Genomic DNA, 25,763 nt, shown 5'->3' with positions numbered 1-25,763 from the left:
GCTGTGAGAATCCCCAAAGAGGGAAAAGACGATGCCTTCAACTACAGGCACTCACTTCCAAGGCCTTGGGGTTTGTTTTTCAGCCTCTGAGCTGGGGTTCACATCTAGACAACACAGAGCCATTAACTCGGCCCATCTCTGGGGTGGGAGAGTTTGGCAGTAAAACAGGTGAAAATGGACTGAGAGGCAGGAATCCAGGCCCTCAGCGTGGCTTCACAGCCGTCTCCAGGCAGGGTGCAGGGCGGGGGAGAGGGGTTGTCTTTGGTACTTTGCTCTTGCTTTGAAAAAAAGGGGGGTTATATAAGAAGGCAAAATCATCAGCCAGCTAACAGAGCCCAGCTTTGTGTGGGTCTTAAGAAATACCATTAATCGAGGTGGGGGATATGGGAGGGTATATATGGGTATAGGTGTGTGCTGTGGGGGCCTGTGTTGTGTGTTACTTAATCTTTGTCAAGTTAAGTGAACTCAGAATCATCATGGAAACACCCTTCTGAGCATGTGTAAGGGTGTTTACAGAGAGGCCTAACCGAGAGGGAAACACCCACCCTAAGTGTGAGCAGCACCATCCCCTAGGCTAAGACTCAGAGCATGCACCTCTCTTCTTCCTGGCTGTGGACACCTCCTGCCCCTGCCCCACACCTTCCCCTCCATGTTGGACTGGATCCCTCAAATTGTGAGCCAAAACAAACACTTCTCTCCTTAAGTGACTTTGTCAAGTGTTTTATCACAGCTAAAATAGAAGTACCACAGCAGTGCATGGGGGGGGGTGGGTGGGTGGGTGTGCACGCACACACGAACACACACACACACACACACACACACACACACACACACACACACACACTTTTTGCTTATTTCATTATTTTATCAGAACCTTAACAGAATGCAGCCAGAACAGAATCCTGGCAAAATGATAATCAAATTATCCTGTAAGAATCAGGTCCAGCATTTCTGTGTGATGGAGGTGCCTTGAGAATGTAAAATGACTTCCCTCCACAGTCATCCGCCACACAGCAGTCCTCATGGGACCACAATGCCAGTCCTCATGGGGTACCACAATGCTAGGAAGTGCCTAAAAGAAATGAACAGAGCAGGCTCCTAGAAGGAGCCATGACAGTGATGGACTGAGCAGAAGGTGAAGAATGGCTCCTTTGCAAAGAGAAGGTTCCAGAGAAACTTCGGGGGACAGGCACTAGGACACTCAAAAGGTTTGCTTAGTTCTTAGAGCGCAATTCCTAACAAGGCAATGGAGTGAAGATTAAGAAAGAGTGATGGGGAGGGGGGAGTGATGGGGGAGAGAGGGAAAGAATGATGGGGGTGGGGGAAGAGTGACGGGGGGGGGGGGGGGGGGGGGAAGAGTGACGGGGGGGGAGGAAGAGTGACGGGGGGGAGGAGGAAGAGTGACGGGGGGAGGAAGAGTGACGGGGGGGGGGGGGGGGGGGGAGTGATGGGGGGGGAGGGGGGAGGAAGAGTGACGGGGGGGGAGGAAGAGTGACGGGGGGGAGGAAGAGTGACGGGGGGAGGAAGAGTGACGGGGGGGGGAGGAAGAGTGACGGGGGGGGAGGAAGAGTGACGGGGGGAGGAAGAGTGACGGGGGAGGAAGAGTGACGGGGGGGAGGAAGAGTGACGGGGGGGAGGAACAGTGACGGGGGGGGGGAAGAGGAAGAGTGACGGGGGGGGGAGGAAGAGTGACGGGGGAGGAAGAGTGACGGGGGAGGAAGAGTGACGGGGGGGGAGGAAGAGTGACGGGGGGGAGGAAGAGTGACGGGGGGGAGGAAGAGTGACGGGGGGGGGAGGAAGAGTGACGGGGGGGGGAGGAAGAGTGACGGGGGGGGGGGGAGGAACAGTGACGGGGGGAGGAAGAGTGACGGGGGGGGGGGAGGAAGAGTGACGGGGGGAGTGACGGGGGGAGGAAGAGTGACGGGGGGGGGAGGAGGAAGAGTGACGGGGGGGAGGAAGAGTGACGGGGGGGAGGAAGAGTGACGGGGGGGAGGAAGAGGAAGAGTGACGGGGGGGGGAGGAAGAGTGACGGGGGGGAGGAAGAGTGACGGGGGGGAGGAGAGTGACGGGGGGGGGAGGAGGAAGAGTGACGGGGGAGGAGGAAGAGTGACGGGGGGGGAAGAGTGAGGAAAGAGTGACGGGGGGGAGGAAGAGTGACGGGGGGGGAAGAGGAAGAGTGACGGGGGGGAGGAAGAGTGACGGGGGGGGGAGGAAGAGTGACGGGGGGGGGAGGAAGAGTGACGGGGGGGGGAGGAGGAAGGAGTGACGGGGGGGAGGAAGAGGAAGAGTGACGGGGGGGAGGAAGAGTGACGGGGGGGAGGAAGAGTGACGGGGGAGGAAGAGTGAGGAAACAGTGAGTGACGGGGGGGAGGAAGAGTGACGGGGGGAGGAGGAAGAGTGACGGGGGGGAGGAAGAGTGACGAGTGACGGGGGGGAGGAGGAACAGTGACGGGGGGGGGGGAGGAAGAGTGACGGGGGGGGGAGGAAGAGTGACGGGGGAGGAAGAGTGACGGGGGGGGGGGGGAGGAACAGTGACGGGGGGGAGGAACAGTGACGGGGGGGGGAGGAAGAGTGACGGGGGGAGGAAGAGTGACGGGGGGGAGGAAGAGTGACGGGGGGGGGAGGAAGAGTGACGGGGGGGAGGAAGAGTGACGGGGGGGGGGAGGAAGAGTGACGGGGGGGAGGAAGAGTGACGGGGGAGGAAGAGTGACGGGGGGGGGGAGGAACAGTGACGGGGGGAGGAAGAGTGACGGGGGGGGGAGGAAGAGTGACGGGGGGAGGAAGAGTGACGGGGGGGGGAGGAAGAGTGACGGGGGGGGAGGAAGAGTGACGGGGGGGGAGGAAGAGTGACGGGGGGGGAGGAAGAGTGACGGGGGGGGAGGAAGAGTGACGGGGGGGGAGGAACAGTGACGGGGGGGAGGAAGAGTGACGGGGGGGAGGAAGAGTGACGGGGGAGGAAGAGTGACGGGGGAGGAAGAGTGACGGGGGGGAGGAAGAGTGACGGGGGGGAGGAAGAGTGACGGGGGGGAGGAAGAGTGACGGGGGAGGAAGAGTGACGGGGGGGGGAGGAAGAGTGACGGGGGGAGGAAGAGTGACGGGGGGGAGGAAGAGTGACGGGGGGGAGGAAGAGTGACGGGGGGGAGGAAGAGTGACGGGGGGGAGGAAGAGTGACGGGGGAGGAAGAGTGACGGGGGGGGGGAGGAACAGTGACGGGGGGAGGAAGAGTGACGGGGGGGGGGGGGAGGAAGAGTGACGGGGGAGGAAGAGTGACGGGGGGTGGAGGAAGAGTGACGGGGGGGAGGAAGAGTGACGGGGGGTGGAGGAAGAGTGACGGGGGGGAGGAAGAGTGACGGGGGGGGGAGGAAGAGTGACGGGGGGGGGAGGAACAGTGACGGGGGGAGGAAGAGTGACGGGGGGGAGGAAGAGTGACGGGGGGGGGGGAGGAAGAGTGACGGGGGGGGGGAGGAAGAGTGACGGGGGGGAGGAAGAGTGACGGGGGGGGGAGGAAGAGTGACGGGGGGGGGAGGAAGAGTGACGGGGGGGGGAGGAAGAGTGACGGGGGGGGGGAGGAAGAGTGACGGGGGGGGGAGGAAGAGTGACGGGGGGGGGAGGAAGAGTGACGGGGGGGAGGAAGAGTGACGGGGGGGAGGAAGAGTGACGGGGGGGAGGAAGAGTGACGGGGGGGAGGAACAGTGACGGGGGGGGGGGAGGAAGAGTGACGGGGGGGAGGAAGAGTGACGGGGGGGAGGAAGAGTGACGGGGGGGAGGAAGAGTGACGGGGGAGGAAGAGTGACGGGGGGGGAGGAAGAGTGACGGGGGGGGAGGAAGAGTGACGGGGGGGAGGAAGAGTGACGGGGGGGGGGAGGAAGAGTGACGGGGGGGGGAGGAAGAGTGACGGGGGGGAGGAAGAGTGACGGGGGGGAGGAAGAGTGACGGGGGAGGAAGAGTGACGGGGGGGAGGAAGAGTGACGGGGGGGGGAGGAACAGTGACGGGGGGGAGGAAGAGTGACGGGGGGGAGGAAGAGTGACGGGGGGGGGGGAGGAAGAGTGACGGGGGGGGGAGGAAGAGTGACGGGGGAGGAAGAGTGACGGGGGGGGGAGGAAGAGTGACGGGGGGGAGGAACAGTGACGGGGGGGAGGAAGAGTGACGGGGGAGGAAGAGTGACGGGGGGGAGGAAGAGTGACGGGGGGGAGGAAGAGTGACGGGGGAGGAAGAGTGACGGGGGGGGAGGAAGAGTGACGGGGGGGAGGAAGAGTGACGGGGGGGAGGAAGAGTGACGGGGGAGGAAGAGTGACGGGGGAGGAAGAGTGACGGGGGGGGGAGGAAGAGTGACGGGGGAGGAACAGTGACGGGGGGAGGAACAGTGACGGGGGGAGGAAGAGTGACGGGGGGGAGGAAGAGTGACGGGGGGGGGGGAGGAAGAGTGACGGGGGGGAGGAAGAGTGACGGGGGGGGGGAGGAAGAGTGACGGGGGGGGGGAGGAAGAGTGACGGGGGAGGAACAGTGACGGGGGGGAGGAAGAGTGACGGGGGGGAGGAAGAGTGACGGGGGGGAGGAAGAGTGACGGGGGGGGAGGAAGAGTGACGGGGGGGAGGAAGAGTGACGGGGGGGGGGGAGGAAGAGTGACGGGGGGAGGAAGAGTGACGGGGGGGGGGGAGGAAGAGTGACGGGGGGGGGGAGGAAGAGTGACGGGGGGGGGGAGGAAGAGTGACGGGGGGGGAGGAAGAGTGACGGGGGGGGAGGAAGAGTGACGGGGGGAGGAAGAGTGACGGGGGAGGAAGAGTGACGGGGGGGGGGGGGGGGGGGGGGGGGGGGAGGAAGAGTGACGGGGAGCAGTGAAAGAGAGATCAAGCCAGAGAGTGGAGAGAGAGTGAGTGAGTGAGTGAGTGACTGAGTGAGTGGATGAGTGGGTGGGCGGGGTGCGTGGGTGGGTGGGCAGGTGAGTGAGTGAGTGACTGAGTGAGTGAGTGAGTGGATGAGTGACTGAGTGAGTGACTGAGTGAGTTTGTGTGCGCATGCGTCTTGAATGAACACTGAAAGTCTTCAGGGCTGAGCCAACTTCACGAGCTCCCTTTCCCCTGACAAGCAGTTCCTAAAATTTGTTCCACCTCCCCACCCCAGAGGAAGGAAGAGCAAGGAAAGAGAGTCACTGCTGCGTCTGGACAATTATTAAAGGTGCTTTTTATTTGTTTTTGATACAGGGTCTCACGACGGAGTCCTGGGTGGCCTGAAATTCTGTGTAGACCAAGCTGGCCTTGAACTCAAAGAGCATCTGTGTCCTGAGTGCTAGGATCAAAAAGTTGTGTGTTTGTTTGGGGTTCTGTTTTTGTTTTTGTTTTTCAGATTTCAGAGTGGTTTGTTTGGTTTTTAATCACATTTATTTATTTGGTGTGTGGTGTGTGGTGGTGTGGTGGTGGTGTGTGTGTGTGTGTGTGTGTGTGTGTGTGTGTGTGTGCCATGGCACACCTGTGGAGGTCACAGAACACCTTGCAGGAGTCAGTTCTCTCCTTCCATCATGTAGGACCAGGGATTCTAACTCAGGCTGCGGACCTGGCAGCAGGAGCCCTTATTCAATGAACCATCTCTCCAGTTCTAAAGGTATTTCCTCCACAAAAACAAGAGAGCCACCAATCAGCAGCACACCCGTAAAGCAGTAGAGAGGCCGCTCACAGTGTCACCAGAGGACAACGTACCTCTCAGTTTATACATCTCTCCGTTGGCAGAGTACACGACCAGCATATGGGGCGCTTCGTCACTCAGGGACACGATGGCTCCAGACAAAGACAGGACTCCTCGGGGCTTCTGCTGTTTGCTCTGTTCATTCACAAAATACTGCAGGAGGCCAGCCTCGAAATCCAGCACGAAGTACCTGAACAGAGAGAGCGAAGCACGTGACTTCTCCCCGGCCAGTCCCCGGTAGTGCAGTGCAGTAAGAGACTCTGAACCAAAAGCAACCCAATCGGAGTACCCAGTCTACAAAGCCAGAGACCAGAACTCTTCCCGGAACTTAGAGGAACCACCCCAAATAAGAGAGCATCAGCTGTGAGAGCAGAAGGGATTCTAGGATACATGAAGTTCTTAGGAGACCCCTGGTTTTCAGCAGGCCAGAAGCTAAGAACCTCACCAGATAGCAGACGAAGGCCAGCACCTAACTGACGTCCCACTGGTCAGCAATGTCTCCATTTGTGACCTTTTGTTCTATGACTGTATAATTTCATGTCATCATTTCCACGGAGGCGCGTGTCACTTGGGGCAACTTGAGTCGGTGTTCTCAGGCCAGGGTACTCACACTCAGCTCAGAATAAGCTCTCTCTTAGTCCCTTTGGAGTGAAAGCTGTGTCTTCGTTTACACACACACACACACACACACACACACACACACACACACACACACATACACACACACCACACCACACTAGGCATTGTACCCAGGGCCTAACATGAACCTTACCACTAAGATAAATCTCCCACATGAGAGCTGTTGTGCTCCATGGCCATACTGCAGACCCCAGCAATTTGAACAGCCTGCTTCTCATAGTGCAAGCCACATCTGTATCACAGTGCAAGCCACATCTGTATCACAATGCAAGCCACATCTGTCAGTGGCATGTCTTTTCAAAGGTTCAGAAATTACGAAGGTCAAAGCAAACACCGGGACCTTGGGGTGGGGATTATCTCAGTCACATGCAGGAGTTTCTGGTTGTCTGTGGCACTAACCACCCCACACACATGAGTGTGAAGCAGGAAAATGGAGTGGGGATGTTCAGGGACTCTGAGGCTTGGGAAGCTATGCGACACCCACAGGTCCACACATTACCACTTAAAAGTAACTGTGGCTATTTAAGAGCGAAAAAGTTGCCAGGCAGTGGTGGCGCACGCCTTTAATCCCAGCACTCGGGAGGCAGAGCCAGGCGGATCTCTGTGAGTTCGAGGCTGGCCTGGACTACAGAGTGAGTTCCAGGAAAGGCACAAAGTTACACAGAGAAACCTTGTCTCAAAAAACCAAAAAAAAAGAACGAAAAAGTTCATAGGTGACAACTTGGTAGCTGTTTGAAGCATTGTATAAATAGTTACTTTTCTAGGGCAGAGGGGACTATCTTGCTACATAGCCAGGCTAGCCTCAAACTCTCAGCAATACCCCTGTTTCAGACTACCAAGTACTTGGTTAGCAGACATGCACCAACCTTAGTTTGGGCAGCTCTGGGGATCCAGGTCCACCATCATGCATGCTAGGTAAGCCCTCTGCCAACTGCGCCAGCACCCCGGGGATCCACTCCAGGCCCTCACACATGCTAGCCTTGTGTGTGCTAGGTAAGCCCTCTGCCAACTGGGACAGTCCCCGGCCCCCTCAAGTGTTGAAACACAAATGCAAAATAAACTGTTTGTACTAAAGAATATTAACAAAGCACTCCTTTCAAGTTGGGTGGGCCTAGTGGCTCACATCTGTAATCTCAAGATTCAGGATGTAGAGGCAGGAGGATTGCCTCATACAAAAGGCTAGCTTGGGTTATATAATGAGTTCTAGACCAGTTTGAGCTACACTGTAAGACTCTGCATAAAAATAAATAGGGGCTAGAGAAATGACTCAGTGGTTAAGAGCACTGACTGATTTCAGGGGGCCTGAGTTCAAGGCCCAGAACCCATATACCAGATTACAAGTACCTGTAATATCAGTTTCAAGTCATCCAGCACCCTCTTCTAGCCTATAAGGATACCTCATGAACATGGTACACAGACATGTAGGCAAAACACTCACACACATAAAGTAAGTAATCTCAGAGTTAAAATAAGTATATAAGTAAATAACCAAATCCCAGCACTTGGGAGGCAGAAACAGGAAGAACAGGAGTTCAAGGCCATCCTCAGCCACATAAGTGAATCTGAATCCATCCTAGGTTGCTACATGAGATCTGTCTCAAGAGAGGAAGGAGGGAGGGATGGGAGAAGAGAGGAGAGAGGAGGGGGAGTGGGAGGGAGGAAGGAAGGGAGGGAGGGAGGGGGGAGGGAGGGAGGGGGGGAGGGAGGGAGGGAGGAAGGAAGGAAAGAAGGAAGGAAGGAAGGAAGGAAGGAGGAAGTCATGTACTTATTTTCTAAATATAGTTGAAATTTCTATCTTCTCAGAGGGATGGGATAGTGTCTGATTAAGGATTTTAACAAATGGACATTTTGTTCCTTCAACATGGCCTTTCAAAGTAAAGCCAGCTGGAGTCACAGACAGATGATAGCCATCCACCTGGCATTAAGAAAAGCAATTCCTGATGGTCACGGCTCCTGGGAAGAAAAAAATTAAACTTGGCTTCCCACGGGGTCACGGCTCTGTCAGGTCCAGCCTGGAGCTGTATCTGAGAGAAAGCTGTGGCTTTCATTCTGAGAAAAGTCAACCATATTTCTGGATTAGGCTGCATTAGCCAAATGAAACTGCCAGATAAAACTCTAAAGATCTTTTCTCCCAGAGAGCAGTTGAAACAAACCTAACCTCTACAACCTGTGAGGGTGAGGGTGCGTGTCTGTGTCTGTATGTCTGTATGTCTGTATGTCTGTGTTGGGGGAGTGTATGGGTGTCTGTGGGAAGATGTGTGTGGGTGTGTATGTGTGAGTGTGTGTGTCTGTGTGTCTCTGTGTGTATGTATCTTTGAACTGTAACAGGCAATCTGCCTGCTGTGCAGGTGAACTAAATGGTGTATAGAGAATTTTTTCCTTGCTAAATTAAATTTAAATGATTGTTCTGGGGGAAAGAGAGTAAGTGGGGGAGCCAGATCAACTCAAGAAGAAAACCCCCCTTGTTCTAATGGTCTGGCTTCTGAAGAGGCCCTGCAGATTCCTAGGCTGGGGGGTGAGGCCCTTCTGGAAGGATTGAGGACATGAATCCATCACTAACATCCTTAGATGCATCCTGGTGCATACAAACACCAAGTGCACATTGGTCCTCACACTCCAACCCATAAACACCTGTGCATACCACACTCACACCTGTGTTCACACACCCATACATAGGCACTCACACATAATCTGACAAACCAAGCTAGGCATGCTTAAACAGCTATAGCCTCACTCACACCTACCTGGGCACATGCAACCAAGCATGCTCACACTCACTCATGGGCAAGTGATGTGAGCATTCAGAGCCTTGAATACCCTGTTTGCAAAAGCCAACAGGGCTGGTTTTCTTCTGTATTTCCATCATCTCTGTGGTCTACAGGTCAGCCTGCTTAGAAAACAACCCTCTCCCAATGATATTGCAATCCTAAATGTAGACTGTAACCTCCTCCCAATGTGCACATTACAATCCTAAACGCCGACTCTTCTGGTTTCATTTCTGTTACTATAATAAAACACCCTAGCCAAAAAGCCAGATAGGAGAAGAAAGGGTTTGGGTTTATCCAGCTTACAAGTCCAGGTTACAGTCCACCACTGGTCACATCCCATCTACAGTCGAGAACAGAGAGAAACGAATCCTTCCTTGCTGTCTGCCACTTCTCCTGTCTGTATAGGTCAGGACCCCCTCCCAGAGGGAATGGCGTCACCCACAGTTGACCTACATCAATTAACTATCAAGACAATCCCAACAGTCACACCCACAGGCCTGCCTGATCTGAATAATTTCTCAAGTGAAACTCTACCCAGGTTAACTTTAGCTTGGGCCAAAGTTGAAATTTAAAACCAACCATCACATGGACAAAACCTCTTCCCCAATGTACACAATACAACCAACCATCACACAGACAAGACCTCTTCCCCAATGTACATAACACAACCCTAAATACAGACCGTAACCCCCTCCCAGCGTGCACATTACAATCCCAAAGTCACACCCTTTACCAGTGCTCACACCGCAGTGTAAATGCTGTGACATGTCTGAAGCCAGAGTTCTAACTGCAGTGAGTCTGCTTGGTTAAGCTACAATGAGGCCAACAAGATGGAAGGAACTTAGGGGAGTCCGAGTTCGTTCTTTTACAAGGGGAGAAGGGCCATCAGAACACTCCTGGCAGAGCCTGTGACTCTCCTCCCTGCGGTGATGAGACACGTGACGAAGGCGACTGTTGTAGAATGTTAGTTGAAGATGGGTTACATTCGTTTACGCTGCAGAACATTTGTTTAATTATGCAAAAATGTGTTCATTCTTTTATGTTGCATTTGTTTAACTCTGTGAAGCTGTGTTACTTTGCCTGCCTGATTGACCTAATAAAGAGCTGAACAGCCAATAGCTAGGCAGGAGAAAGGATAGGCGGGGCTGGCATTCAGAGAGAATAAATAGGAGAAAACTGAGAGAGAGAGAGAGAGAGAGAGAGAGAGAGAGAGAGAGAGAGAGAGAGAGAGAAAAGAGAAAAGAGTGAGGAGCAAGAAAAGGAGGAGGAGAGGAGGAAGCCAGGGCCAGCCACCCAGTCACACAGCCTGCCACAGAGTAAGAAGAAAAGAAAGATATATAGAATAAAGAGAGGTTAAAAAGCCCAGAGGCAAAATGTAGTTAAAAAGAAACAGGATAATTTAAGTTAGAAAAGCTGGTTAGAAACAAGCCAAGCCAAGGCTGAACATTCATAAGTAAGGATAAGTCTCCATGTATTTATTTGGGAGCTGGGTGGTGGGTCCCCAAAGAGTTTAAAAAAAAAAACAACTACAGGTAACAGTTTATTTTAGTTCACAGTCCATTATGACGGGAAGGGCATGGCTACTGGGGTGTAGGGCAGCTGCCCACATTGTACCCACAGCCAGAATTAAGTGGACAGATTAACGTCGGTGCTCGGCCCACTTTCTCCTTTTTATTTCATTTAGGATCCCAGTTCATGGGGATGGTGTGGCCCACATTCAGGGTGGATTCTCCCTCCTCAGTGAGATCTTTCTGGAAACTCCCTCACAGACAGGCCCAAAGGTGTGTCTCTTAGGTGACTCAAAATCCTGTCCCACTGAGCATCAGGATTAACCAGCACATGGGGATTCACGCTCAGTCTCAGGGCCCTTTTGTATGGATTACATATTCTGGGTAAATGTATTCACATTATGATTAAAGACAAAAAAGCCCAAAAAAGTTCAACAAGGTTTAGAAGGAGACAGTTCTAGTTCCACAGCCAAGGATTCACTTGAGTTATTTATCTTGCCTTTTCTTTTCTTTTTCTAAACCTAAAACAGTTTCTCATGTAGCCCCGGATAGCCTGAAAATCACTATGTAACTAAGCATGGTCTTAAGAAATTTCTGATCTTCTAACTCTGAAATGCTGGACAAGTGTGTGATATCACACTCAGTTTATGCAGCACTGGGAACTGAACTCGAGGCTTAGTACATGCTGGGCAAGTACTCTACCAATTGAGTTACAGTCTTGACCCTCATAGTCATTATCAGTGTGTGTGTGTGTGTGTGTGTGTGTGTGTGTGTGTGTGTGTGTGTATGCACACATGTGCACAGGTTCCAACAGCATGCATGCAGAGGTCACAAGACAACTTTTGAGAATCTGTTCTTTCCATCATATGGGCCCTGGGGATTGAACTCGGGTCTTCAGGGTTGTGTGGCAGATGCTGTTCCCACTGAGCCAACTCACCAGCACTCAATTTGTTTCTCAGAATAATTTACTGAGCACCTATTATGTACCAGTTTTCCTGCATTGGCGTTGGGAGATAAGAGAGCTGATGACATTCACTGAAATAAAACCCAGACTTCAGCTATGATACTGTGTCACAGCAGAAATGAGTCTATTAGTCGGCTATAACTTGTAAGAGGTTCTCAGAGCTGAGGAACTGAGGTCTGGGGATGAAGAAACAGAATGGAAGAGAGGGTACAGGGTTGAAATGGACTTGAGCATGGTCAAGGGAAAAGAGGAAAAACTCTCATGGCATCTGGAGTAGGATCCATCTTCGCATCAAGAGGCCTGGAGGGAGGGTGGCAAGCCTGCTACCCAGGTGTGAGAAAAGGCTGGGAGAGGCCTTGTCAAGCAGGGAGGGGAGGGGCCAGCTGCTCTGGGGTTCCCACCTTTTACAGCACGGACTAGGGAGGCTAACCAGCTCTGTGCTCCAGTGTCAGCTGCACACCCAGCTGAGACTGTCCCCATGACTGTCCTGCTATGCTAATAGCTCACCCAGGCCAGGCCAACAGAAACAGCACTGTGCTCTCTGGGGAGAGAAGCAGCTAATATGCCTGGGAACGCAGTTAATTAAAGTGGCAAAGCCATCCCCCAGGTACACTGTGAAGACCAGAGGCCTCCTGAGCTGGAGGCTACAAACACATTGGAGTAAGTCACAGACTAACTAGGGATCTAGCCAGAAGATCCATGAGGGAGGGAGATGGGACACTCTCCTGTCCTCCCACATCTGGGCACAGATGCAGCAGGAGGAGACTGCACACTCTCCTGGGTCCTCCACATCTGGGCACAGATGCAGCAGAAGCCAGAGCAGGGCCCAGCCACCCACACACTTTAGAGCTGTTAGAGAAGACTGACAGAAAGTCAAAGGCAGGGCAGACGTGAAAACAACCCAAAGTTCATGTATGGCCTACCAACAAGCCGGACTGCAGCAGGACCTCTGGGTGAAGGGTGCTGTCACAGAGTCTCTGAGAGGGCTTTGATGGAAGACCCAACAAACGGTAGGAACACACAGCCAAAGCGTGTGCAGAACTTCACCTCAACACTACAACAGGAAGCCAGCTGCCACCTGTAACCCAAGCAGCTGGGAGGCTGAGGCAGGAAGATACAGGTTTTAGATGAGCCTGGGCTACACAGCAAGACTTTATTTTTAAGGAAGAAAAAGATGCATAACCCAGTCAGAACCAGACAGAAGATCCTATTTTTGCTAACAAAAGTATAAGAATACTTAACAATACATTATTTATTTTTTATCGTTATGACAAGATGCCGTAAGGAAGGAAGGATTTGTTTGGTTCACTGAGGGGATTCGGTCTGTCACAGCAGTGGAGATATGGTGGCAGAAGCATGAGGTGGCTGGTCACATCGTGTCCGTAGTGAAGAAGCAGAGAGAGAGATAAACATTGATGTTCGGCACACTTTTCCTTTTTAGTCATTCTGGGACCCCAGTCCAGGGATGGTCCCGCCCACATTCAGGGTGGGTCCCCTCCTCAGTTAAACCTCTCTGGAACACCCTCAGACACACCAGGTGGGTGGTTCCTGAATGATTCCAACCCAGTGAAGCTGACAATTGTGCTAGATGGTTTTAATTATAAACATGGCAAAACCTAGAATCAGTGGAAAGAGTGTCTCAGTGAGAAACTGCCTAGATCGGTTGGCCTGTGGGCATGTCTGTAGGAGACCCAACCTGTAAGTGGGCATCTCCATTCCCTATGCTCCTGGACCATAGTAGAGAAGACTGGCGAGTGTCACTCAGGCATGCAGACATTTCTTCCTGCTCTTGACTGCAGCTGTGACGTGTCCAGCTGTTTTTAGTTCTCGCTGCCTTGACTTCTCTGTCATGATGGACTGTAAGCCTAAACTGGGAGCTAAGATAAACCCTCTCTTCCCTGGGTCAAGGTGTATTATCACAGCAGCGGAAACAGAACCGGGGTGGCAATGAGGGTGAAACACCGCACAAATATACAAGAAGAGACAATTGGTAGTCATTAGCAAAATGTATATGCGAGCTCCAGCAAGACCCATTTCACACACACTGGAATAACAACAATAAACAGACGTACAGTCGTAAGCAGTGAGAATGGGAATCCACATCCTTCCTGCAGGGCTGGGAGGAATGTGAACAGTTTCTGGGGAAGCACAGCCAGGCGCTCCTACCAACTGACTAAGCAGAATGGAACACATCCATCTATTGGCACCTAAGAAGTTCATGCAGACATACAAAGCGGTAGTCCTTACAGCGGGCAAGAACTGGAAGCTGTTCACCAGCCATCAACTGGTGTGCAGATGAGGCATGAGGGGCATCTACCATGGAACACTAGTCCGCAATAAGAGTGAAATGAATCGACTACAACAGGGGTGAGAACAAAATCACTCGAGGTTTAAGAAGCCAGAGGCAAAAGGTGACATGTGGTCAGATTCTCTGTGTGTGAAACATCCAGACGAGGGAAAGAGAGATGCAGCATGAATCACAGCTGCTGGGGGCTGAGGGTAGTGTTGGAACTAAAGATGGCAACTCATTCAAGCAGCCATGTTTAATATACAATTCTGCAGAAAGGGACGCCAGCATGGAGAAAAGCAAAAATCGCTGACATGTTGACTGGGTACAAGAAGTGGTTTATGAAATCCCTGGATCATGAGAAATTCCTGATCTCTCTTCTATGGGCCAGGATGCCCCCCTTCCCTAGTTCCCCACCTGTTGCTTTAGGACAGAGTCTCCAGGCTGAATCATTTGGGGCTTGAGACTACCCCTTCTCAGATCAAGGGTTCATCCCATAGCAGATGCTTGTAACTTTTCAATTCCCAGAGTTCTGAGACAAGCAGGGGGCAATGCCATGGGGAAGTGGGGGGTGCGCCTAGGGTCTCCTGCTCACCTGTGACTCCATCCATTCCTAAGGTTCCTTATGCTGAATGGACCATAGCAATCTATTTCTTCCAGTGGGAACAGTACGAACTGCAAAATCCCCCACTGTGTGTGTGTGTGTGTGTGTGTGTGTGTGTGTGTGTGTGTGTGTGTGTGTGTGTGATGTTCTCAAAGTGAACATCAGTAGTTGTTAACTACAATATAAACAACTAAAACCACTGGAGACATAGACTCAGAACAAGTGGATTTTACAGCATGTCAATTACACCTTCATAAATGTGTTTAAAGAATGAGAATATCTGCAGTGTGCCCAACAACAGTCCAGTCAGGGTGAGGATGGTGGAATTACTGATGGTCTGACTGCCAGAAGGAGCTGATGGACGTGGATGAGGAGTGCGGGGAGCCAAAGCACCCACTGCACAGAAGCTACAAATATCTGTGGGAAACGTGGTGCAGAACCCAGGGTGAGAGAAACCTACAGCTGCTTTGAGGTAACAGGAACAGCACATGACAGCTCTGATCCCTTGCTTCAGCAGAGCGCTTGATAATTAGTCGCTGAGAATAACGCACCGTGACTGCCAAATCCACGTGCCTGGCACTGGAAATGATGCTTAGCGCACTCACTGAGAAAGTCAGAATAAGACTATATTAATTTTAAAAAACTCAGGCTAATTAACAGATGACAGCTGTATGACCAATCACTCACTAGTCAGAAAGCTTCCAAACCCCAGAATCCACTTAGAAACTCAGGTGACTACCATCACACTGAAAATCCTTTGTAGAAGAAGACCATTGTCACATCAGTTTTCAGATGTCTCAGAAAAACAAGTGACTCCCAAAAGACTGTGTGGATCAGAAGTCTTCCTCAATCGCTCCCACCTTAAGTTTTGAGACAAGGTCATTCACAGAGCCTGGGGCTCATTGATGGACTGTGGTGATATTTTATTTGCGCTTTTTAATAAATAAAGCTTGCCTGGAGATCAGAGGAAAAACCAAGCCATTATAAGTAAACACAAAAGTCATGCAATGGTAGCACATGCCTTTAATCCTATCACTTGGCAGGCAGGGATCTGCCTGGATCTCTGTGAGTTCAAGGCCACACTGGAAACAGCCCCAGGCGTGGTGACACATGCCTTAAACTCCAACACTAGTTAACCATGGAGGTCTGGAGGTCTGTATAGACAGGAAGTGACAGAGCTGGGCAGGAAGAGGAAGTGATATAGCTGGACAGAGAGCAAATCAGATGGCAGAACAGCAAGGCATATAGGCGTGGGTAGACAGGAAGTCGCTCACGTTTGGAATCTGAAGTATGGGTGAGGTGAGGTTAGCTTGCGGCTGTTCCTATTCCTCTGATCTCTCTCAGGCTTTAACCTCTACATCTGTGTGTGTGTTTTATTTAATAAGACCGTTTAGAAATTCATCTACAACTGGCTACACTGGTTGGCAAGCAAGCCCCTTCCAGCACTGGGGTGCCTGGCTTTTCACACGAGTGGTGGGGCTCAAACTTAGGTCCTCGTGCTTACGTCACAGGCACTCTAGTAGGGTCTTCCTCGTTTCTCTAGTTGGCGTATCTAGAGCTGGGGCTTTATGCCAGTGTCGGACGGTAGAAAAGAGCAGCGAGTGTAGAGAAAAATAAGAGCAACTGGTAATCCGTGCCTAACCTTATGATGGAGAGTGGGTAGGTACCACTACCGCCCATCTGGAAGCACAGGAAACCTAGGCACAGAGAGGCTGACTGACTTCCCAGCGGAGGGAAGTGTAGCTCAGTGGAAGAGAACTTGCCTAGCACGGGGACGCCCAGGGCTGCACTCCTCATCCCTACACTACCCTGCTTTTCTCAGCAATAAAAGCCAGTGAGAACTTCTACCTTAGAACACAGCGCCTCAACTTCAAAGTAAGTTTTTAGTTTTGATTTTACATATTTGGGTGTTGTGCCTGCATGTATGCCTGTGTACCACATGCATGCAGTGCCCACAGAGGCCAGAAGGGGGCATCAGGTCCCTGGAACTGGAGTTACAGGTGATTCTAAGCCTCCATGTGGTGCTGGGAATTGAACAGGAATCCTCTGGAAGAGCAGCCAGTGCTCTTAACCACTGAGCCATCTCTCCAGGACCCCTAATTTTTTTTAAGATTTTATTTTTGTGTGTGTGCATGTGTGTCGGTGTATGGGTATGTACATATGACTGCAGCTGCCTGTGAGGAGGCATTGGATGCCCTGGAGCTGGAGTTACAGGTGGTTCCGGGCTGCCTGAACTGGGTGCTGGGAAGTGAACTGGGGTCCTCTGCAAGAATAGTATGAACTCAATTAAGCCATCACAGAGAGAGAGAGAGAGAGAGAGAGAGAGAGAGAGAGAGAGAGAATTTTAAATGCAAGAAGGTAGGAAGGAGGAAACAGTGATCAAGAAATACCAAATATACAGACAGGAATTCAAAGGCAGAGGGTCCTGCTGGATCCATGACCCAGGGTACCCAGGAATCTCCCTCTGCCAGCATCAGCATAGGAAAAGGGAAAGGGGTGAACGGCAGGGAGAAACACAAACCAATGCGGGAAGAATGCTGGGGGGCGGGGGAGGCGCTGTAGGGGTCACCAGGAAATACAGTGAGGGTTAATCTTGATTGTCAACTTCGATGGACCCAGAATCACCTAGAAGACACACTTCTGGGTGGCTATGAAGGCATTTCCGGGGAGCTTTAACAAAGATGGGCAGCGTCCCCGACTGTGGAGCTGTCTCACACGCCTGCCGGAATGCCTTTGCCATCATGGTGGACTTCGCCCTCGAGCTGTGAGCCAAAATAAACCGTTCCTCAAGTTGGTTTGTGGGGTATTTTGTCACAGGGAGAAAATTAACCAGTAAACATGGCACCTTCCTTCCCTCTCTCAGCCTCTCCCAACACTCCCTTTTGAGGGCTCCTCACACCCAGCATTCGTTTATTGCCCAATTTCCATTGCCCAGCATGACCCATGCCTCCCAGACTGGCAGGGAACCAAAACACTCTGCAGGAGTTGTAATAGCCACCCAGTCAGCAGTCTCAGGGCCACGCAGGGCAGGCTGGGCCAAGCAGGCAATTAGTCCCAGGCACTAATGCACCCAGAAGTCAGCATGATCTATGGGCAATCAGACCGAGCTACCTCAGAAGGCTCTAGAAAAACACACAGTTTCCAAATGAAATCCCCTGGCTAGCTGGCTGGCTGGCTGGCTCCACCTGGCATTTAATTAAGTGAACCCGAAAAAGCAAATGAGAAACTACCACGTGCTAGATTGAAATCTCCGTGTCCCTCTAACACAAAGCTGTGCACAGCATGGCCGGTGGGGACCACATGGAGTCACATCTCAGTTGCTTGAATCTTCCCAGGACAACTGTGGGCACACAATGTGCTCTCCAAGGAACACATAATCCCAAAGAGAGGATGGCCTGGGCCAGAATTCCCACCAGCTTAACTCAAAGGTCATTGTATGGAAGTCATTCCCAGCTAAGACTGAACTTGTCCCAATCTATACCTAGAGAAACAGCTGTGTTTAACCACTGAGCTCAGAAGAAAGGCACAATATCCCCTGTTCCCTGGGGGATGTTGGGGGCGGGGGCAGTGTGCTAATGGGCAGAATTCTCAGTTTTGAGGTTTACTACAACAAATATTTCTTAACCCAGAGGCAAGTGTTATAAATATTAAAAGATGTTAGAAGTGGTGTGGCACAAAGGACGCTAGGATGAAAAGCCCTTCACCAAGGCTGAATTAATTGGGAAAGTTACAGCCACTGTTAGCCATGACAGGACCCTGACGGGAGACAGCACAACTTCAGGTCCAAAGCAGAACTTCATGAGGTCAGAGTGGTCATGGATAGCATGGCTGGGGTCCTGCAGAAGGGTACAGACCCTTCAGTTCCCTTCAGTTCCAAAGGACAAGCCGTTCCTTGTTCTTAGAGGTTTCTGGGTAGGAAAAAGGGTTCCATACCCGGGCAGCCCAGCCTATGTGCCAGAGTCACCAAGAAGGAAGCCACTAGATAGAAGTAAAGACAGAATTCAAAGTGCTGGCTCTAGGTTTTGGGGGTACGGCTCTGGGCTCCCCGCTGTGAGGGTGAGAGAGACTGCAAGTCCAGGACAGGCTTACTGATCTACTCTGTCCAGAAGCGGCGGGGAGGTGGGGGCTGAGTTCTGGGAGAGAATGCTCTCTAACCTAACAGCATGTGCACACACACACAAAACAAAGACAGAGGCCACAAAGGCAGCGGTGATGAAACTATCCCCCCACAGGAGCTTCAAGGGCATGAGCTAGTCAGTGTTTGCAAAACGCTCAGAATCCTCAGCACACAGCAAGCACAATACAACAGCCACCAAACCATATAAACTAAGGAAATCCTGAGATGGTCGTAGCTGGCCTATTTATGCAGGGGCACGAGCTGGGATGACATTCTTCAGATGCGAGTTGTGACTCCTATTTCTCAAGACACACGGTGACATCAAGCTTATCAGTGTGTCAGGGGGCACGTGGCATTCCATAAGGAGGGCCATTTTCATAACATTAGTGATGATCCTTCGGGGAGTTGAGATTAATGCACACAGAGAGATTAATAAATATCACCACATTGCAAACCCTTTGATTATTTTCCAAATCTGGTTTGGAATTTCCATCACTCCATCTTTGGAGAAAATATCTAAGGCTTCTTAGCAAGAAAGACAGGAAAAGACTCCGTGTCAAAGCCTACCGCTTGAATAGCCACTGACTATCCGAATTACCTCAAACAAAGGGAAACTCCACAGAAAGACACGGCTAAGGGGGTGGCCATGGTGACACTCACCTGTTTCTCCAGCATTCAGAGGCAAGAGGATGAGGAGTTCAAGGCCAGGGGCTGGAGAGAGCGCTCTGTCAGAAAAGCATTTGCTGAACACGCATGAGAACCTGAGTTCCAGCCCTAGAACTTAGGGTTAAAAAAACAATCAGGCACATGGTAGATGTGTGTTCTCAGTGCTGGGGAGGCAGAGGTAAGGATCCTTGGGGTTCTCTGGCTGGCCAGTCAGTCTCAAGAAGTCAGTGAGCCCCAGATCCATGAAAGACTCAAACAAAGCAAGGTCTTTCTCCTAAAGAATGACAAATTGTCCTCTGGACTGTACACACGCTTGCACAGACAGAAGGCCAGTCTCTCCCCACCTCATCCCCTCTCTCACACAAAGAGTTTGAGACCGGGGAGACTCCCATCTCGGAAAAGAGAGAGAGAGAGAGAGAGAGAGAGAGAGAGAGAGAGAGAGAGAATAATAATAAAAAAGAGAAGGAAGTGCCTGGTCACAAGGCGGTGTGTGCACCCGTAATCTCAACACTTGGAAGGTGGTAATAGGATCAGAATTTCAAAGTTATCCTTGACTGCATAATGAGTTCAAGACCAGACATGAGACCCTGTCTCGAAAGGAAATGGAGGGAAGAGAGGGAGAAAGGAGAGGAGAGAAGATGGGAGGGAGAGGTGAGAAGAAAGCCGTGTTCCCTGCAGGTGTACAAACACACATTCATGTTGACAGAAGTTTGAGCGTGTCCCCGTGTTCAGGCTTATTACTCCTGCCTGTTCGATGGAATAGCTTTAGGCAGTGACCTCCCCGGGTGCTTCAGACCACACAAACATCAACCAGGTCAGCACACGGCAGCGGGCGGGCACCCTTCAGAGTGCTCCACAGATCGATCATCTGCCACTTCAGTTTGCCAGGAGAAAGAGCCAGTCAATCCCTTTCCACCCCAGACTTCACGCTTCTCACATCACCCCAGGGCCATCTCTTAAATGAGTTCTTTATAAAATACATATGACCCGGTTCTAGCCAGAACTCACCTACTTCCGTAGCTCTCCCACCAGTAAGCTGCAGCTGAAGCCTGCATATTAATATGACTCCTCAGATGATCTGTCGGTGGCGTTCTGAACATCTCTACTAACTGCACTGGGATTCCTCAGGGAATTCCCTTGACAGCGCATCCTCTGGGCTTAGTTCAGTGTTGTGCCTAAGCAGGTTAATGCGTGTTCCCTCGTGGTCCCAGTAAACACAAATGTCCCTTCATAAATTGTTCCACTTACATTGCCACCGTCACATAAAAGTCTTTAAAGGCAAAGCCGGGGACAAGGAGATGGCTCAGTGGGTAAGCACATGCCACAGAAGCATGAGGGCCACTACTCAGATGCCACTTAAGTGCTGTGCTGTGGGATGTTCTGTATGGCAAATGTGTTGCTGATTGGTCAATAAATAAAACACTGATTGGCCATTGGCTAGGCAGGAAGTGTAGGTGGGACAAGGAGAATAGAGCTGGGAAGTGGAAGGCTGACGCAGGGAGACACTGCCAGCCGCCATGTTGAGAAACAGCATGTGAAGAAGCTGGTAAGCCACGAGCCATGTGGCAAAGTATAGATTAATGGAAATGGATTAATTTAAGCTGTAAGAACAGTTAGCAAGAAGCCTGTCACGGCCATACAGTTTGTAACCAATATAAGTCTCTGTGTTTACTTGGTCGGGTCTGAGCAGCTGTGGGACTGGCAGGTGAGAGAGAATTGCCCTGACTGTGGGCCAGGCAGGAAAACTTAAGCTACAGTGCTGGGCATGTGTGGCAGCCTACCTGTAATCCCAGCACCAGGGAGACATTCCCAGAGCAAGCTAGCTATTTAGACTCAGCCAAATCAGTGAGCTGTGGGTTCAGGTGAAAGACCCTGCCTCAACAGATGAGGTGGAGAACAAGCATCAAGGATGATGACCAGTGTGAGCCTCTGATCTTCACACACACACACACACACACACACACACACACACACACACACACTGCACATGTACGGCACGTGTGCCCATACACATGCAAACACTCAGACACACAGAGGCTGGAGAGATGGCTCAGCAGTTAAAAACACTGGCTGTTCTCCCAGTGGACTGGGGATTTGATTCCTAAGTACCCACATGAGAAACAGAGACAGACACAGAGACAGGTTCCTGCCCTCGTGGAAATGGTGCTCCACTGAGGGAAGGGAAGCTACAGAGATATGAGGAGTACATTCAGTGTCAATCAGCACTTTATTGTGTGTGTGCATACCTGTGGATGTATGCGGAGGCCAGAGGTCAATGGCGGGTATCCTCCTTAATTGTGATAGGACTTACTTTTTGAGAAAGGGTCTGTCCCTGAACCTACTGCTTGCCAATTCCGCTAGCCTGGTCAGCCAAAGAGCTCTAGGAATCATCCTATGTTTGCTTCCCAGAGCTAAAGTTACACCTGACTTTTGTGAGGATGCTGGGGACGGAACTCAGGTCCTCACATTTTCATAGCAAGCTTTTCCAACGGAGCTATTGCCCCACCCACACAGTAAATCCTTAGAAAACCAGAAACAGAGTGACAAGATGCAACCATGAAGATCCCACTTGCCTGTCTGCCACAGAGACCTATTAATCTGAGCGACAAACAGGACAAGGGCCAGAAGTGCTGGCTAAACCAAACAACCAATATTCCAGACTGTAATTATCAATTTGGGGGAGGTAGTGGGCACAGCAGGCTGAAGGACAGAAGAAAGCTGGTGTGTCCCCAATGGTACAGGCAAGACAGGTGCACTGTCCTAGTACCAGGCAAAAAACGGAGCCTGGCAGATGTGGGAAGCACCAGGATTTGATATCAGGTACCAGGATAAGTCCCTGAGGGACTCAGAGCAAAGACATGAAACCAAGTCTCATTCTACAGTGATGTTCCTTCTGGTGGATGCAGTAGCAGCAGCCACACAGAGCTACAGCAACAGCCCAGGAGAGATCAAGAAGAGCATACCGGGTGGAGCTGGGGGTGTGGTTGGCACAAGGCTGTGAGTTTGATGCCCAGCACACCACATAACCCAGGCATGGTGGAGCATGCCTGTGATGCCAGCACTTAGGAGCATCAGACATTCAAGGTCACCTTTGGCTACATGATGAGTTCAAGACCCTGTCTCAGAAAATTAAGACCAGGACTAGAACACAACCGGGTGTGTGTGTGTGGGGGGGGGGGGGGGGGGTTTAACCTGTTTTCACCAAGCCTAGCTACAAGAGACACCTCCTCCCCTGCACTCTGACAATTTGTGGCTCTGCCAGATGATTTAGAGGCCGGGTGCCCAGTCAGGGACAATGGTGTGGGTGTTTTTGCTGCATAGACAGCCCACTGACGTCCACTCCATTTCACAAGTGAGGCTGAGGTTTAAAACAAACTGGACAGGAATAAACATCCTTGACTCAGGTTCCCTATCACGTCCGGATGCTTGCTTGCCTTTGGACATTCCAAGATCAATTCCTCTGCTGTAACACTCTGCCACCATTGGTCAGGCTATTTTGAAGTACCTGGGGGATATTGATCTCCTATAGATGTGGGAGCACTTCCTACAGTGAGACGTAGGGAGAAGATCAGCAGCTCCCCTGGGGGCACTGAAAGGAACAGTTTATTTAGCTGTCACTTAACTGGGTGATTACTAGCCACCAGGAAACTGCTTCTACAGCCGAGGAGCCTGGTCAAGGCCCTCTAATGATGTCAACTTGAGGTCACAGGAGAGACGGTTCATTGAGCCAAAGAGAAATACCCTAAAACACAGACCTGTGAAGCTGGGAACACAGTGCGGACAGTAAAATGCTTGCCACACACCCGAGTTTGAGCCCCAAAACCTGTGTTAAAAACAAAACAAAACAAAAGCCATCTACATACAGTGACACACACTTGTAATCCCAGCACTAGGGGAAGAGGCGATAGGAAGGACCTTGAGGGTCTCTGGCCTGTCAGCCTAGCCAAATACACGTTTCTGGTCAAAGTGAGAGATGAGGAGGAGGAGGAGGAGGAGGAGGAGGACCCAAAGTCATTCTCCAGCCTCCACACACCTAAATGCAGTGCAAACACAGAGTTGCAGTTAGTAGGGCTGGAGAGATGGCTCAGTAGAGCACTAGTTACTCTTGCAGAGGACCAAGATTCAGTTCCCAGCACCCGCATAGTGGCTCACAGCCATCTGTAACTCCACTTCCAAGGGATCCAACGCCCTCTTCTGGCCTCCACTGGCACTGCATGCACATGGTGCACATACAAACACTCAGACACATAAAATGAAAATAAATAAATAAAATAAATCTTTCAAAAATGTTTTTAAGAAATTTTAAACATTCAGCTAGAATTCATCAGGATTTATAACCAACTGCTAGTTCCACAAACACACCCATAGATCAATGAACAAAGAAAGTAACTTTCAAGCCCCAGACTGCCAGCTAGGCTTTCTGGTAGTCTCTTGAGGCAATGTTTCTAGAACAATCTCCAACCTGTGAAGCTATTAAAGCAATCAGTCAGTTCCTCTCTGGATCCTATCCTTTCTCCTCCAAAATAAATGTATCATCATTCGGCCAGAAGACCAACTCCACCTGGTTTCCAGTTCCTCTGCCTCCTGTTTCACGAGGCTGTTTTTGGTCCTGGAAAATGGAGCTAGCAAGATGGAACATAAAAGATGCCATTAACTCCACAACTCATCTCTAATGAAAGCCATCATCAGTAGTTGGAAGTTAAAAGAGAGGGAGGGGGCCTTCTCACTAAATTGCCTCCTCTCAGCAAATTATTTCATTAGCAAAAAAAAAAAAAAAAATTAAATTAACAGTTCTGCAGTGATTCACCGATTTTGCTCAGCCACTCTGGCACCCTGACCATTTCATTCCCCTCTCTTGGATCAAACGGTACATGGCGACTTACATAAACCATCACATTGGCTTCTCTTGCCAGGGCCACTCTCCATGTCCCAGCTGCAACCAACGCCACTTGGCCTTCAGCAACGTCTCATCCATCTGTACTAGAACTGCCCTCCTTCCGAGGAGCAGCTTCAAAACCAACCACCTAACACCTTTCCGTTTAAAACGATAATGGTCGTGGTGACAGACGGGGTGGCGAGAGGGCTCCATGGTCAAAGGGTTGCTGGACAAGCACATGGACTCAAGTTCGGGTCCCCAGCAGGTACTGAGTGCCCACCACTCCTAATCCTCTGCAAAAACACAAGGAACAACTGTCACTCCCTCCAAGCGAATCCCTAAGTCTCTCAAGCCTGCCAAAGCCCCACAGCAGATCCACATTCCCCTTCTAAGCAACACAGTCTGAATCAGAGGGCCCCTGGCTTATTCAGCCCCCACGGGAGCTACCGACTCCAGAATGAGATCACCGAAGCAGAGAACATCAGGTTCAAGGTCACATGACGGCTGTCGCTTTGAGTCTTTGCATCACTATGGCTTAAGTCTTGCAGTAGACCAAGTCAGGGGCCACACATTCTCCAATGTGGCTGCCCATGCTTCATCTGCTCTCTGAGGTAGAGCCTTAAACACAGGGCCTGGAGTGCTCAGGGCCCACAGTGCAGGCCCCACCACAGGGGTTGTCAACTTTTTCTAAACAGGCCAGAAAGTATTTTTAGACTCTGTGGGCCATACAGCAGGCCAACAGTAGTGACTACATCTACTGATGTAGTAAAAACATGGGTGTGACTGTGTTCCAGTAAAATTCCATTGGAAAAGGCAAAGGCCAGATAATGTCAAAGCTTTCATGACAACACACAGGTGAAGGCATCTGAGCCTCCCTCACATTCCCTATGTAGAGGCTGTAGGCCTCCCACGGACTTTCCAGAGCTTCTGGAGTATGGCGAGGGCCAGCAGGCAGTGCAATATTCCCAACATTCCCACCATGGCTTTCTTCCCCTTCCTTTGAAAGCGTCCTCATGTGGGTAATATGAAGACACTGGCCATTCTTGTCTTACACATCTAACTCCGCCTTGCCTGTGAAGAGCACCCTTGATTCAGGATTGCAGGCAGGAGCTGAAGAGTCAGACCCCACTGGGCAATCTCCCCTCATCCTCCATACAAACCAGCACGGCTTAAAAACAGCAAGGTCAGAGCTGGGATGTTAGTAGAATGCATGCCTACAGTGCACAAAGCCCTGGGTTCAATCCCCAGGACGGCATATAAACCAAGGGTGGTGGTGCATACTATAATCCCCATACTTGGGATGTAGAGACAAGAGGATCAGAAGTGCAAGGTCATCCTCAACTACATAATGAGTTCAAGAGCAATCTGGGCTATATAAGATCCTATGTCCAAAAATAAAGGGAGAGAGAGAGGTGGGAGGAGGGGAATAGGTGGATGGTAAGTTTAAAGTTGGAAAAATACAAGCTGGATTGTGGATAAAAGTATTTGCTGTCAAGCCTGACCCTGGGATTCACATGTTGGAAGGACAGAACTGATTCCCAAAAGTTGTCCTCTGACCTCCACACCAATGTGAAGACAAACACACCATCAATCAACAAATGTAAAAAACTTAAATAGACAAAACGATAAATTTCGTCATGTGCATTTTGTCACA

The 25,763-nt window shown here is 51.0% G+C and overlaps 1 protein-coding gene across 2 annotated transcripts in view; it reads right to left on the bottom strand.

Moving 5' to 3' along the window:
- Positions 1–25,763, bottom strand: part of Osbpl10 (oxysterol binding protein like 10) — a 248,742-nt gene that overhangs the window by 163,348 nt on the left and 59,631 nt on the right. For both annotated transcript variants that reach the window (XM_052723469.1, XM_052723478.1), the window contains exon 2: positions 5,695–5,870. In XM_052723469.1, coding sequence (XP_052579429.1) covers positions 5,695–5,870 — 176 coding nt within the window. The remainder of the gene's footprint in view (positions 1–5,694; positions 5,871–25,763) is intronic.

The sequence above is a fragment of the Peromyscus californicus genome, unplaced genomic scaffold (genome assembly GCF_007827085.1).
Source record: "Peromyscus californicus insignis strain IS unplaced genomic scaffold, ASM782708v3 Scaffold_11__1_contigs__length_118956290, whole genome shotgun sequence".
In the NCBI taxonomy this organism is placed as follows: domain Eukaryota; kingdom Metazoa; phylum Chordata; class Mammalia; order Rodentia; family Cricetidae; genus Peromyscus; species Peromyscus californicus.
This window is presented reverse-complemented; position numbering and strand designations above follow the sequence as displayed.